General features: G+C 39.9%; 2 protein-coding genes across 14 annotated transcripts in view; one reads left to right on the top strand and one right to left on the bottom strand.

Moving 5' to 3' along the window:
* rfc3 (replication factor C (activator 1) 3) overlaps positions 1-16,466 on the bottom strand; it is a 238,275-nt gene that overhangs the window by 102,361 nt on the left and 119,448 nt on the right. The gene's annotated exons all lie outside the window — the stretch shown is intronic.
* The window catches only part of nbeaa (neurobeachin a), a 96,837-nt gene that overhangs the window by 33,390 nt on the left and 46,981 nt on the right, over positions 1-16,466 (top strand). For all 13 annotated transcript variants that reach the window (XM_061055004.1, XM_061055003.1, XM_061054996.1 and 10 more), the window contains exons 4-10: positions 1,569-1,664; positions 1,986-2,107; positions 6,822-6,948; positions 8,061-8,180; positions 9,346-9,492; positions 14,964-15,161; positions 16,311-16,444. In XM_061055004.1, coding sequence (XP_060910987.1) covers positions 1,569-1,664; positions 1,986-2,107; positions 6,822-6,948; positions 8,061-8,180; positions 9,346-9,492; positions 14,964-15,161; positions 16,311-16,444 — 944 coding nt within the window. The remainder of the gene's footprint in view (positions 1-1,568; positions 1,665-1,985; positions 2,108-6,821; positions 6,949-8,060; positions 8,181-9,345; positions 9,493-14,963; positions 15,162-16,310; positions 16,445-16,466) is intronic.

Below are 16,466 nucleotides of genomic sequence, written 5' to 3'. Positions count from 1 at the left end.
TGTTTCTCTTTTATAAGCAGCTGTATTAATGCAACAGGGTTTACACTAGTTAGCTTTGTTAGAATGAGGGGACCATGATGAAAAGAACACAGTGACAACATCATTACTTGTGAAGGTGAATGAAAAGCCGATGATTGCTGTGTTGCTTTTCTCCAGGTGAATCTCTTTCAACAATTCATTTTTATATAATTGGCATATACTCCGCATTACATCATCTTCTATTAATAACCACCAAGCAGCTCTACTGTTGGAGTAACTGCTTTTCTCAAGTGCTTCTTTTCTTCATCTTCTCACCTTCAAGACTTTTTCTAACAGGCTACTGGGGGTTGGATTCAACCACAGTATCCCTTCATCTCTGTCTAACTCACATTCCCCTGGCAAAGCCAGCCAAGAAATGTCTCCTGTTGAGCCAAATATTATAAGCATTTTTCTGTGGATGTGGTTATTGTCTGTGGGTGTAGGCAAGTGATTGAAAAAAGATTTTAATTGATATTATACATCCTGTGAAGGGCTCAGTAGATGGGTAGAATATCATTTCAGAAATTGCAAAATGCAAGTCTCCTTCAAAAACACTCTGAGGTTTGTGCAAATTTAAAATACCTTTATTTTAAATTTGTTGCACAGCCACATTCTTGAGATGAGTTTAATATATGTATTTGTCCTTCACTTTAAAATCAACATAATGTGCTCTGTAACAGACTTTGCCATACATAATGTTAACCTGCCTGCTGTAGAAATTTGGCCTAAGAATCAAGTAAAATTGGTTTCCAAGAAAAATGAGCAGATAAATCAATCATGCTGCTGCTGACTCATGCTTACTTGTTAGAGCCAAAATGGCAAGTTTCCTTGAAGTACCGTTGATGAGATTAATTCAGGATTTGGGAGTCACTGAGTACTTAGTACAAATTCCACTTAGAGATGGACTTGTTCTCCTCATCTTAACTGCTCCCTGTAGTTCCCTGATTAGCTCTTGTTACTTGGTTTTTAACCTGATCTGTGGACATTTAGAATACTTTCGTGAGACTATACCGTCACTATTCTGCCTCAGTGTAGCGTTAGCAAGGTGCACAGGCTGCAGGATTCCTTGGCAGCTGCTGCTCTCTGCTAGCTCAGTCAATATGCCATCGTCCCCTCTCGTCAATCTCCCCTCTACTCAGGCTCCAGGACGACTGCCATCAACAACCCCTGGTCAGTGGTCAACAGCTGCACCATCATCCATCCCTGCAGCTCCTAATAACTATCACCACCTCATCCACCTCACCCCTATTTCCCTGTCTTATCTAATTCCTCCTCCCCACGGCAGCCCCCTCCAGAGACAGATCGATTAAGGGTTGCCATGGTATTGATGAGGTGTTGTCGGGGGAAGGCGGAGGTGATTGAGGAGTTATTGATCCACACAAGGTTGTGGTAGAGATGTGATGTCACACCATGTCTTTTTTTTTTTTTTTTTAAAGGCCCTCCCCCTGCGTGACTGATCGGGATTTGTCACACAATAATGACAATCACTTTCTTCTCTCCTTCCCTACTTCCTTCCTTCCTTTCTTCCTACCTTCCTCTCTGTCCTCTAGCCAAGACATGCTATCAAGCTCCTGTCTGTGTTGAACCAGATGCCACAAAGACATGGTCCTGATACCTTCTTCAACTTTCCGGGACGCAGTGCAGCGGTAGGACTTTGCAAATTTCTTTTTTTTTTTTTTTTACTGAAGAAATTTTTAGTAGTAGTAGTTAATTAATTGATTGATTGATTGATTTAATTTATTTTTGTGTCATGCACACAAAGTGCCCAACCGTCATGGGCTTATAAGACACCAGAACATTCAGTTGCAGTGGTTTACATTAACATATCATAACATTACAAAGTTGCAGGCTCCTGTCACAGTTCAGTCTTATACAACGTGTTATGTCTTTTTTCCCAGGCTTGCTTCACTGATTGATCACTGTAAACATTGTCAAGAGCTGATCTGATGTGTGTTTCCTCCCCTCAGGCCATAGCATTGCCACCAATTGCCAAATGGCCGTACCAGAACGGATTCACTATAAACACCTGGTTCAGGCAGGATCCACTAAACAACATCAACGTGGATAAAGACAAACCGTACCTCTATTGGTAAGAAGCACACCCTTCATCTAGTTTAAAACATGTTCAAAAGTCAATTCCTTGATAGGAGATATTTGGACTGCAGTCTACTGAGCACGGGAGATAACATGGAGATTTTTCATGTTACGGACAGACGCTGGTAATCTTACATTTAATATGATACATTGTAAGTTGGATCCAGCAAGTTTTAACTCAGGCTGAAATAATTTTGCTCTAAATCAGCGGTATTATTTAGTATTAATAAACGTCTTTCATATCGTATCAGTGAATCGCTAACGGAAATGTTGAAGGCAGGGTTGGTAATTTTAAAAAACTAGCATGATTTTGAAAGTAGCATTCCCTCTGTGCTCCCTCAAAAGCCACGCCCCTTACTTACATGCTCAAGTGCCATTGGTCCAGAAGCAGACCTCAGCTCATGCTTTGAGTGGGGTAGAGAATGAGCTGGGAGAGAGGGAGGAACGATTGGTTCATCAGATTGGTACCTCGTGGTCGATGTTTTTACAGGCTTACAACTGCTACAGATTTTCTGCTTTACTTTTTCAGAGCACATGAGTTATTAATTTCTGTCAGGACCTAAAGACAATTTCAACCAAAATCTTAAAAAGTGTATCTGTAGAAAATGACCAACCCTGCCTTTAACTCTAACTTTTGAATGCTAAAGTTAGCTACCCGTTGTGTCTCTAGATTTTCCGTATTCATTGTGTCTGTGTACTTTCTCAACAATCGGGAAGATTTTATAGAAAAGAGTTTCTCTTCTCGACAACAACATTTTGGCTTCCCACCATGAGCGTGTTGTCATGGCAACATGGCTGCCATGGGAATATGGTCTATATAAGTTTGATTTATTTGAACAAAGACATGCATGCGGGTTACGGGGAATACGAATAAAACGTGTGTGTAAATTACAAAATCACACACGTGTTTTTAATAAAGATGCACATCGTTAGCCTCATAGCATAATTGCCTAAGTCATATTTTAATGTTTAAGGTTTTTTAAGGTCATGTGACTTGAGTCCACACCTCTGCAGTTCAGAATTCCAATGATCGACTGAAAGTACATTTACTTTATAGAAAGTTGAAAAAAATACGAGCTAGTTTACCAGATTAATCAAAGAGAAGAGCTAATGCTTCACTTGTGGTCAGCCCTGTTTTTCATGGGGGCTGCCATCTTTGTATCTAGTGTCGAAAATGCCTAAGTCAAAAGAGATGACATAGGCAGATAGTGATTTTGGAATGTAACAGGCAATCTGATAGGCTGAGGACATAGCCAATAATGCACGGTGAATCAGCAGTTTTAGGAGAGTAGAGTTAGGCCAATATCAGAATATGGCCAAAATATGACTTAGGTAATTATGCTATGAGGCTAACGAAATGCAAGTTATTTAAACACGGTTGCAATTTTTATTAGGGTGCTTAAAAAAAGGAACAGCGCGGACGTAACAAAAAAAAAACGTCCATGTCACCTCCTGGGCTTCATAGCTTTCAGCTTGAAGTACTTTTGTGATTACTTGAATGGAAAATCCAACCTTCAACACTTCAGCATTGTCAGAATATCTCTTTGAGGATAGATCTTGCTCTCACATTTTTTGTTGACACGTCTTCAATATCTTTTGCCAGCACAATAACGGAGGAGTTCCATTAAAGTAAAAGAAACCAAAAACATAAATGGTAAACAGCAGGTTTTTGTGTGTGTAAGTTCCTTTATTATCACAAAAGAAGAGTTTCTGTCAACTCTCCTCTTTCAGCGCGGGAAGAGAAGTTGTAAAAAGATGCAGAAAAACCAGCCTCTCCGTTGAAAGCAGTCGTTTACACAGAGCACAGCTCTAAGAACTTTAACTCTGAAGTAGGATTTACTTCTTGTTGACGGTACAACCTGTGTCTCTTGCTTCTGCTATTACTATTGATCCAAGCTAAAGGAAAGGGCGCAGCTGAATAACGCAGGTTCAGGCCTGCTCCTTCGGTGTGTCAGAAGGCATTCTGGTTAACGTAGAAGAAACTAACTGAGGTGAACAGACATGATGCAGGTTGTGGCAGAGTGCACTCAGTGGACTGCAGACTTTTGCTCTGGTCTAGTAATCTCACACATTAGCTGTCAGGAGGGTACAGGGTTAGTGATTGAATACCTATGTGCTGGGAGTTTTGCCTGCTGGTGGATTCTAGGATGTTTAAGGGGCTTTTCATTTGCAATAGATCTGTTAATTATTGGAGCATGAAGGTGAATGACGGATTTTAGGGTGTTTGTTTTAATGATTTTTTAATGCATGGAAAGTTTGGCCTGAGGATCGAGCAAAAGCAACAAGTCTTTGGAGAAGTAGAATCTTCATATGCTTTGTTTTATATCCGTCTAGTATAGTGTTCTTATTAAAAATATATGTATTGCTCATTAAATATCAGGTGATAGACCTTCACAAGTTTAGACAGCCAGTTTTTTTTATTTGATCAACTCTCCAAAAACCCAAACATATTAAACTATCAGGGTAGTTATGTACTGAACAAGCTTTAAACCATATCATGTTTCACATTTTTGATAAGAAACTTTTTCAGCACCAACAAACTTTTATGTATTTTTCATTCTCTGGATTGTTAAGGTTGTTGACATAGTAAGTCTCAGTCTATCATAACAGATGTGGACACATGACTTAATGCGTCTTGTTGAAAATGATAACTCTGCCTCTCTGAAGGTTAACAAATCTGAATTTTTCTCCATCAACGCTTAAATTCTGCTGTGTTTTTATGTGAAACACCTTGGAGAACAGCAGATGTGAAACATTTAGCTTGTCACACTGAAAGACACGGACAGGAAGTTAATAGATAAACAGATAATGAATTAGAACATCATTTTAAATGTCAGACAGTCCATTAGGAGTGTGCCGCCGGGTGGATGCCTCCGCTTGTTTTGCAGCTCCGGACCTCGCTGGCCTCCATGTTAGCGTTATAAGAGCAAGCCGTTAGCCACTATGAAGCTTCATTAGCTTTGACCTTTTATTTAATTGAACTCCTTTACTCCTCTGCTTGGCATCTTCCCACCATCACTTCAGTCGGTGACGTTAACCAGCAGCTTCCTCTCCTCCTTACCTCTCCTCCCTCTCGGACTCACACTCTGGTTCTTCATGTGCAGAACGGTTTTGCTTAATCGTGACATGTTCCTTTGCATCTCTGGATACCATCACAGATATGAGATCTGATCGTGAAAAGCTTCCTCTTGTTTCCTTAGTAGCCGTTTGTCAGGTTGTCATGGTGCGTGAGGATCTAGAAAAGGGGGGTGTGCACTTCTCTTCTCCGGCCCAGGTCTTATCATCCTCCCCCAGATGCAGCTGCTACTCCAGCCGCCTGTCTGATACAGGCCTTCACAGTTGAATGAAGGCAGCGATAACACACTATATGCTCTCCGAACATGTAGCAGGGATTCACTTGAGAGGGATTTATCTCCACTTTCTGGCTCTGCAGTGTGTGTGATCCTCCCTGGCCTATTTTAGAAGTGAAATGTGTCTCATTTTGGGAAGAAGCTTAGCAGTGAGACTTGGTTTTTTATGCAGAGGTTATGAGTGAAGGGAAAGGAACGTTATAGGGAGAAATGTAAGGAAAGGGATTAGGAATGTTTTTTTTTACACAAACCTGTGATCTGGGACCTTTGGTGCTGCTCCAAAGAAAATAAATCCTCTTGCTTGTAAAATCCTGCCTTTTGTGGCTTGTTTTGGCTTAAAAAATGCAATATACGATTGTGAAAGGTGGCCCACAAGTGTTTTGCTTGGCAGGATTACTTTTTGTTCTGTTTTATCTATGAACAAACAATGCTGGATTCCTTTTGAAGTTGACTTTGTACAGTTGTACAGGTACTTTGCAGAAACACAAGCACTGCATTGTGTACAAAAATAACAGCACAGTCTAAGTGTCCTTAATTAAACCAATGTTACTACCAGGTAGAATGAATTTACCTTGTACAACTATTGTATATTTTAATATATACCTTTATATACTGGTAGTCAAATACATAATATAAACTTTATTTACACTTTACAGTGCCCTCAGTCATTTAACAGGCTGTTCCCTTTTTCTTGCACTACCTACTGTAGGTAACTGAACCATATGGTGCAAGGTGAAGCTGTGTGTTTGTTGCATATTTAAAAAAAAACAAAAAAAAACAGTTTTGCACACTTAACATTTTTTTTGCTCAATCTTCAATGACAAAACTTCCACTCATGTTTGTATATTTTCAAACAGTTCAACTTGAAATGTAAAAAAAAACAAACGTTTGAATTTGCTGGTGACTTTTGAGTATTTGTTGTTACATTGATGTATTTTTATCACACATTTCTTTAGTCCTAAATAAATAAAACATCTTTAATTGCATGATTGATAAATTCTCAAATCTCAAATCTATATTTGTGCTGCAGTGAAAACACGATTTTTTATTTTTTAGAAATAAAAATTTTAGAAACCTCTGTTTGAAAGATTAATTCAAAGATTAATTCAAGCAGATTAAGAAATATAATAGATCCAAAGATTAAAAAAAAGATGCCATTCTTCATCACTTCACTTAAATCTAGTTTAATTCCAACACGAACATGTCATTTTTGTCACAAAGGAACCCGACTTTCTCCATTTATAGAAAAGCACCATAATTGGTTTTATTCCACAGCTTTCACATTTGAACTGAAGAGTTATTTTCAAACACAAATTCAGGAACAGAAATGATTGTGTTTTGTTGTTTTTGTTATTTCAGTTTTCGCACCAGTAAAGGTATCGGCTACTCCGCTCACTTTGTGGGGAACTGCCTCATCGTGACGTCGTTGAAGTCAAAAGGAAAAGGCTTTCAGCACTGTGTAAAATACGATTTCCAACCCCGCAAGGTAAGAAATACATACACACAGACACACATATTACTGCTGAAAATTCAATTTAGTCTGTGTGAGGTTGTGTTTTGTAATCCTGTACCACTTGTTACATGAGACTCCATCCCTCATTCACTGAGTGTTGATAACGTCTGTCAATTAAACCTTGCACACTACCCCTCTATCGCACTGTCAGCATTCTGCGTCTGTCCTACACACGCGCACATGCACACACAGACGCACACAGACACACACTCACTTGATGAGATGGCCTTCTGCAGTTTTTGCTGACCCAGTTGAATCTAGTTCCCAGTGGTTCCATTTGATCAATTTTTAAGTCATCATGTCTCACAGCATTTTGTCGACAGTGTGCATGTGTTAATGTATGTTTGTGTGTGTGTGTGTGTGTGTGTGTGTGTGTGTTTTTGGGCTTGCATGCACGTGTAGTATTGTCCACTCGCCAGCTATGCATACTGCAGCAAAAATTCCAGCGTCTATAATACTCCTCCCAGCATTGTCCTTCTCCCCATTTATGAGACTCCTCCTGGGAAGATGTGTGCATTGTCTCCAGGGATAATTCTGACCAATCAACACAGGCTCATGATCACAAAAAACACACATTCACACTAACAATAAGACTTTTATCATGGTGAGGAAAGGGAAGACATGTTTGGCAAACACTATGGTGGTTATCTTTGGTGTTAAATCATCCTCTCAATTAAACCTCAGTTATTATTTTTTTTTAGCTTTCTCAGTATTACAAAGAGACTTTATGACAAGGCTTCAATACAGTGACAGGCTTCAAAAAAGTCTGCCTTACAGAACACTTAATTTGACTGCCATCTGTAGGGGCTGTGTTGAACTGGAATAAACCACCACTACATTAAATAATCAACAAACACGAAACTAAAACCCTTTAGAATACTGTTCTCATAAAAACATCAGGTAATGCCTCAGTCGATATAAAACCAGCAGTTCTTAAGAGAAATTCCAGTTTGAATCTTTCAATAAAACAAAAGACAAACAATATCTATTCTGTCATTCTTTGATTATACGTTGAGTCCAATGTGAACCTGTTGTTTTTTTCTTCATGTTATTTAAATTTTTGTTTCTTTCTTCATGTTTTCCAGTGGTACATGATCAGCATCGTCCACATCTACAACCGCTGGAGGAACTCAGAGATCCGTTGCTATGTCAACGGTCAGCTGGTCTCGTACGGGGATATGGCCTGGCACGTCAACACCAATGATGTAAGATGGAGAGGCTGAGACATTGTGTTGTTAAATATGCTGACCTTTATGAAAAGCAATTTCTTGTAGATTCCAAAGGAATACACTTCAGTCAATAAGGACATACGACAGAGCAGAGTATTTTTACTTTTGGAAATTCTCCAAAATAAGGCCACCTGCCCCAGCCTCAGAAACCCATCAGTGTCTGGCTCCACTTTTGCTTCCCCCCTACTGTGATATTGGCAAACGTTTGAGGTTCGCCCTCTGCATCCATCAGCTGGCGCAGAGTTGCCCTTGGGCCGCTTTCCAGCACAGCTCGCCATAACTCCAACTTCAAACTTTTCCATTAAGCAAGGGGACAGGTAGCCTGACCTCTCCGTGGCAGCAGAGCCTTCATTACACTTCCTTCCAGGTTGGCTCTTGGCATTGCAGCAATTACCAAAGGCTGGTGTTATTCTCTCTAAAAAAAAAATACCTTGGCCTCTGGGTAAAATGTCTGACAGTTTACACGGCTCAGCGAAAGACGTGTTAAATAAAATAAAAAAAAAACAAGAAAAGAAAAAACCCATACAGGTCTCAAAATGTGTTGATGCTATCAGGGTTTGTTTTGTCCCAAAGGCTAAAGATAAAACTTATTCCATCATTTTGAAGAAGCAGCAGAGCAAAGATCTAATTGTGATAAAGGGTGTCAGAGGGATGGAGTAGATGAAAGGCGAGTGCACAGATAGAAACTAATAGCAGGTGATGGTGAAAGTTGTAAAGAGCATAAGAAACAAGCAGCTGTCAAAAGAGTGTCTGTTTTGAATACTCTTTTGTTGTTATCACTGCAGAAACTTGTGCACTTATGACCAGAGATTAAAATGAATAATTAAATAAGATGTTTCAAAATGTTAAGATCAAAACATTCAGAATGAAATTGCGGCTGGCGTGCCGGAAGTTCAACAAAGTCAGAAGTAATATAGCATTGAACTTAAAATAGATAGCATAACAAAACTATAACTAAAATATGTCCCTCTGACAAATGAACCCTAAAACAGTGAAGGACACTGGGACCATTCTTTATTGCGCAAAATCAAGTTAAACCATGCTAACTTCTTGGCGTTTCAACCCCTTATGCATAAAGTTCTGAACATTTAAAAAAACTGAAAACTGATTTTTTTTCTTCTGTTCTACCTTTTTTTTCCAGAGCTATGACAAGTGTTTCCTGGGTTCATCAGAGACAGCGGATGCTAACAGGGTGTTTTGTGGTCAGCTGGGAGCCATTTATGTATTCAGTGAAGCTCTCAACCCAGCTCAGATCTTTGCCATTCACCAACTTGGCCCAGGATACAAGGTGAGACAGCACCCAGTTATCACTCCTGTCCTTTATTTCTGTGTACACTTTACAATCCATTGATGTCATGCTACATCTTGCAGGCTGAATATCCTGGCAACGTGTAGGTTGCATTATTCCATGTTACATTTTGCCGTCTCTTGTAAAAAGGTTCTAGCCATCGATCAATCTTGTACTGTCAATATCCTATATAGCTTCCACTTTGCTGCCAAGGTGCTTGTAGTTGGAGGTTAAAGTTTCGTTGTGAGTCGATGAATATGAGGATTTGAAATTCACTTGTGTAACGTGTTGCTGGACTATGAGTGCTCTGTCTCATAAAACAAATATCAGGCTGTCAGACCACCAGCTCGAGTAGCAGCAACATTACCTCTCCTGTACATGTGTTCAGATGTGTCCAAAATGAGTTTATTTTTTAATATTTGTAATAGAGTTGCATTATCATTGTTTATATTTATCTGGTTGAGTTAACACTGCCTAATGTATGTACAAGACTTAACTCAACATAACAGACTGAGCTCACTTCAGCATGGTGAACAGAAGATTTTAGCTACATACAAAGTCTTCTTAGATACTATTCTGCACTTTTGGATAACATTGTGAATTGTTTGATGTGTTTATTCAATTTGAAGGTTTTCTTTTAGCTGTTTAACCATTTAACTAAATATTACTTCAGCTTACTCACTCAACCATTTATCCATCAAGTTTCGCTAACTGCTACTTTAGCTACTTTAAGCCAATGTTTTTTTAACCCTTAATAATTTTGCTTAGCTGCATTTTTTAGACCAGTTATTCATAACTTCTTTGGCTAATTGTTACTTTAAGCTAAAAAAAACCCAATGTAATACTATTTTTTGTTGTTGTAACTTTTAGCTGTTTTTTTGCCCATGATGAATTTCTTTTAGCATTTAGCTAACCTTTTAAAAACGACTTTCCTATTACTTTTGGCTAGCTAACCTTTTAACTAACTTATTGACTTCTTTGCTAGCATGCTAATTGTTGTTTTCTGGCCCTCCAGCATGTGGTGCCCCAAATCACATCTGACTCATTTAACTCATCATAACTACTTTATTAGTGGAGCTACTCCATAATCCCTCTGTGTCCCCCCTGGCTATTGCAGCTAAACCCCCTGGCGTACAAGTACACCTGGATGGGAATAAGTGGGGTAGAGTGTTTTCACAGAGTCATGTATGAATCCAAATCTACTATTCAGCACTGTCTAGTTGCTAAGAAAAAGGTACTTTTACAAATATGGACCTATTTTTCTACAAAATCACAAATAGAGGTTCTTCTTTACTGGAAAGAAGAAAGAGATCAACAAGGGTAAAAACAGATTCACACTCATAACCTCTAACAAAGTTAGAGTACAGGGTTAGTCTTCTTATCTGTAACTTAAAATGAGTAGGAAGAGTTTTTATTTAGACTGGCTCTGCCCATGTCACCTGAAACGTTTTTGATATAGATAGATAGATAGATAGATAGATACTTTATTGATCCCGAGGGAATTTCAAAGCATCCAGTAGCAGGTTACAAAGAAGATGAACATGAACAGATGAAACATTTGTTACAAATTAAACCACAAAACCGACGCCCCCCTCCCATACATCTGAGAAAAAGATTTAAAGAATACCCCTAGATGAATCAAACTTAAACTGTGTAATTAATAATAGACTTATACAAGAAATGTACATAACCCGTGCAGGGATAAAAAATATCATTGCATTTCTAATTGTGGCAGTTATCCCAAATTGTCAAAGGTAGATCACAATATTGTGCTGTTGAAATACATGTTGTGATTTTATAAAGGAGCATGTAAGCAATTAAAAATACATTTTCTGAGATTGAATGCTGATTCAAATGCCCACACATAACTTTGTTATACTCCATGTTTCAAAGTTCACAGACACATTGACTGTAAGAGGAATGTATCCCTGAAAATAAAAACGGGTTTCTTCATAAAATAGATTATGCAGGTTGACAGTTTTTGGTGGTACAGCGACAGAGTAAATTATAACGACAAAACATCACCAGGGAAATTTCAAATTGATGTTTGTAGTTTCAGCCTTTCAAGGGTGGATTTGCCTTAAGACCAAAAGTCTAGACGCAGAACTTCACGGTCCTGTTACATTAATAAATATTCAAATGATGCTTCAAAATGTTTGGTGTTGAGGTCTGATAGCTTTAGAAATCACCGTTTTTGCCTTTTGGCCTGGCTATCAGTGACAGCTGAGATGTCGCAACACCTTGCCAGCTGTCTTCTGCTTCTTGTTTTGGCAGTCTTGCACGCCTCAGGCCACTTACATCTTGTTTGTGAAGGTGTCCAAAGCTGTCAAGATTTCAGTACCGCGAGACTGCACGCCTATCTGTTGCTGCGGATATGTGGGAACAGATGCCGTTTTTTTTTTTTAACAGCTCCTTTTAGAGATTTTACATACCGAATCTGAATTATACTTTTGTTACACTGCAACTCTGATGGAGAAACATCTTGACAACATGTGCATGTAAATGAGTCATACATGTGAGTTTTACGCCTTTCTCTTTCTCCATAAACTCCTCTACCATGTTGCTCCTCACGATCACATGCTTGTGGTTTGATGTTTCACAGCCACGATTACTGATTCCTCTCTCGGTCACAGCCCACAGTTTCCTGGGGCTGATCAGTCAGATGATTGCCTCTCTGCGTGGCACAGAACAGGCGTCTTAGATGCCCAGAAGAGACCATTAAATGGCTCAGTTGTTACAAAGCCGCAAGCCTCGATGCTGGCATTGTAATGATGAGTGTGCTGGTTTTTGACTCGCCTAAAGGGGAACGCCAGAGGGACTCTTAAAGCAAGTATAGACCTGTTCTTATTCTCAAAAAATGTCATGCAGAGGATAATGGAGATCAGTAAAGCCTGATCGGTGTTGAAGAGGAGTATCTTAGAATGTAATAATGTGCATGTGTGAAGCTGATTGTAGCCTCGTGGTCTCACCCTCTGTCAGACTAACCGTTCAGTAACAAGGAGCATGAAGCAGACACACTCTGCTCACTCGTCTAATCGAGCCCTCAACACAGCGAGTGTTCAAGGTCTTCTCGCTCCACGCGCCTCATGATGGCCGACACGCTGTGTGTATTGAATGTCTGTATGTGTGTGCGCTGAAGCACTTTCATGCTCTCCTAATGACCGAAGATGATGGAACATTAGAATAAAGCTCTATTGTTATTTGTTTGTGTATCCCCGGTCACTTGTGTGTTGTTGAGTGTATAGCTGGTTCATCAGGAGTCCAGATGTCCTCATTTCAGGGCACTGCCAACCATTTGGCCACAGCGTAATTAATGGCCTATGTGAGTCTATGCGGACACCTGTGTTGTAGGTGTATGTGTGGATTTTTGTGTGCAAGTGTCTTTAGTCTAACTCAGCGTGAATAACATTTCTTGGAAAATGTTTGTACAGAACTTGATGTTACTGTGAATGACATTCGCCTTTAGGATTGTTTTAATTCTGTTCTGGGAAAAGTTGTTACATAGCTGATGTGTTACGGTTTCTGATAACCTAAATGACCCACCCAAATACAACATTTTTGTTTTCTGCTGGTGAAAGCGTGGAGGTCTGGTGTGGAGCTGCAGGGAGCCCAGGTGGAGGTGAATGGATATTTGTAGATACGTGTGCGTGTGCGTGTGTGTGCATAATGTTATCACTGCAGGCCAGCATCGTATCTTCAGCCACCAGGAGTCACACAGGCAATAGCTGATGCTTTCAGTCTTCTCTGTCTGTTGAGACCAGGTGAAGGGTTGATATGGGTTAAAGCTTCACATTTGTAAAAAAAAAAGATTAACTTCTGCATTTTTCTCCTGCCTGGACGCCAGCCCATCCAGCCCGGAACAGTTAAAGAGTCAGCAAAGCTCTTTCACACTTTGAGCTACATCCCGGTGCCATTAAGCACAGCAGAAGTACAAACTCACATTAATACAGCTACATAAACACCACACACACACACACACACACACACACACACACACACACACACACACACACACACACACACACACACACACACACACACACACACACACACACACTTTACAAATGCACCTCAATAAATGAGCTTACACTGCAATAAACGTGCATCTTATTAAGTGTATTAATTTTGTATTCAGGCTATTCAGTATTTTTTTGCACCAACCTTCAAAATACAGCAAAGAGCTATTTATTTGTGTTGGTGATTGATTATCCTTGCACATGACTCCAATATTCTAGGTTTCTTAACACTGGGTAATCGCCTCATGTAATTCTCTTAAGTTCGAAAAAGGTAAGTATTTGTGAATAGGTACATGTGGAGAGTATGCCTCACATTCAGATTAAAGGTTTATACAATTAAGCTTTTTGTGTCAAGTAGATTCCAATAAAGACAGAAGGCGAAAGTTACAGCAGCAAAAGCAGTAGAATTGTAATCAGCCCCTGGATGAAGATAAGAATGTAACACTGTGGACTGTCTGTTATCTTCAGATGTCTCTATTGTGCATTGCCCTCTTTTCTTCAGTGCAAAAAATGTGAGTGCTGCATGGATTAAAACCGCTCAGGGCACCTTTTCCACAGCAGACCTCAGATGAAAGGTTTAGAAATAAAGTCAGGCCTGCAGGTCTGTGAGCAGCCCGCGGCTTTCCTGTGCAGTCAGGCTGAGCAAGGCACCTGGGGAGCAGGCCGCTTAGAGGAGAGAGCGCCCCTTGCCTGGAGCTTCTGCAAAGGGTGGCAGAGCAGCTATCTGGCCTCTAATCTATCGGCACTGCTGCAGGATGGATGGACCTGTGCAGACAGACAGACAGACGCACAGGCAGATGCACACACATACAAACACGAGTGCTGCCAGCTCCTCCTACAGTATCTGCACGGACAAAGCAAATTCACTTTAGTCTAGCTTTCGGTGCATCCTTGTTTAGACAAGCCTTACAAGCATCTTTACATATGCTAGGGGATAGTCTTTGTTTTTTGGTATTAAAGAACTAAGAAAATGAATCACAAAAAAATGCTCTTTCATAGAGATATTTAGATTTGAACTAGACTAGAGCCTAAAAGCTTGTTAATATTGTTTGTCTCTGTGATACAGTATATACAGGAGAATTGAAATGTAGCTCAACATATAGAAATTGAGGAAGGAGAGTGTGTGCATACTCTTTTCTGAGTTTTCTGTTGGGAGACTACAAAGGCAGAAGATAAATTTGGATCACCGGGAGCCTCTCTCCCTCACATCCGCTCCCCCCTCTCACTCTCTTATTCTGGGCTAATTGAATTACGGCCCGGGTTAGCTCTGTGTTCATTAAGCTAATGCTGTGTTGTTTACACACGGCTCATGCTGCAATTAAGCAGACTCCTTTTTGGGTGTTGAACTCGTACACAAAGACAAGCTCTCACACATTTCTCTTGACAAGCGATCCATCTCTCGAACACAGAAGTTTTATTCAACATGTCCTTGGACATCTTCTTTTTTTCCTGCAGAGCACCTTCAAGTTCAAGTCAGAGAGCGACATCCACCTGGCAGAGCACCACAAGCAGGTGCTGTATGATGGCAAGCTGGCCAGCTCCATCTCCTTCACGTACAATGCTAAGGCAACGGACGCCCAGCTCTGCCTGGAGTCTTCACCCAGGGAAAACCCCTCCATCTTCATCCACTCACCGCACGCACTCATGCTGCAGGTCAGTCTGCTTGATTTTTCTGAGTAGCTACTCATCACTGCTGCTCTGAATCACTGCAACATTGTTCAATCATTTAGAGTTGACTAAAAAAGAGTGTAAATGGAAGTTTAGTCAGAATTTTCAGGCTACTCTTTCAGGGGCTAATTCCCATCTGATCAGTTTTATTCTGTTACAGATCTGTAGTATACACCCAGCCTCAAATACTGAACATATTCAAAACGTACTGCCTTGGACCTCACCACACTTTCTGATTATTGAATGAGACCCACAGCTGTAAATTTAACAGTTTTAGTTAGGATATTGCTTTCACAATGGTTGTGTTTTAGCATGTTTTCATCACTCCTTCATTCAAAGATAATTGGGCCATTTACTAATGGTGCTTTTTCTTTGAATCTTTTTTTTTTCGTACTCGCAAAAATTGAAATTTTGAACCAGCATTTAAGGCTAAAAATGACTATAATTCCCTATTACTAGGGCAGCAGTTTGAGTCAAATGGTGTTAAAATTACTTGAGTTGGTTAATAGGGGGATCATATTTTCAAAACCAGAAGTTAGGACATCAAAAACTAGCTGACAAACGGCTCTTCATGGTATTGTGGAAAATATGACTCTCTCAGCATCAAACTGATAACTTAAAAATTGATTTTTTTCCCTCCAAGATTCCAATAACGTCTTTAATGCACAACAGCATTTTTTAGCTACACCATTAAACTTCACATGGAAAAAGTTCTGATTCCACGAAACATTCCTACAAGAAGATAGACAAGAAACAGTAAAGAATCCATAAGTATCGCAGAAGGGGAATCAGGTTTATTCTAGGATTTGAATTGAGGAACACAGAACACATTTTGAAAAATTTGGGATTTTTTTGGGCCGTCAGTAACCATGTTTGAGAAACATGTGTTCGATTTGTTTTTTATGTATTTTTGTTTGGCCCAATCTGGTAACATAGAGGAGGCAGAGCGTGTAACCTAGTATGTAGCCAATCAGTAGCGGGAGCTCCAAATGTTTTGGCTTCACTTTTGAAGAGCTGTCATGTCAGCCATCTTTTTATACAGTCTATAGTTTGTGTATAATGTATCCTGAATATATACAGTATACATATGTTCTGTGTTGTGGTTCAATCTAACATCACATTTCCTTCCCATAGGATGTGAAGGCCATTGTTACACACTCCATCCACAGTGCCATACACTCTATAGGAGGCATCCAGGTCCTGTTCCCCCTGTTTGCTCAGCTGGACTACAAGCAGCTCAATGACAGCAGCGTGGACACCTCAGTATGGTGAGGGATCCACAAATATGCA

This window comes from Labrus mixtus, chromosome 14 (assembly GCF_963584025.1).
Source record: "Labrus mixtus chromosome 14, fLabMix1.1, whole genome shotgun sequence".
NCBI lineage: Eukaryota > Metazoa > Chordata > Actinopteri > Labriformes > Labridae > Labrus > Labrus mixtus.
This window is presented reverse-complemented; position numbering and strand designations above follow the sequence as displayed.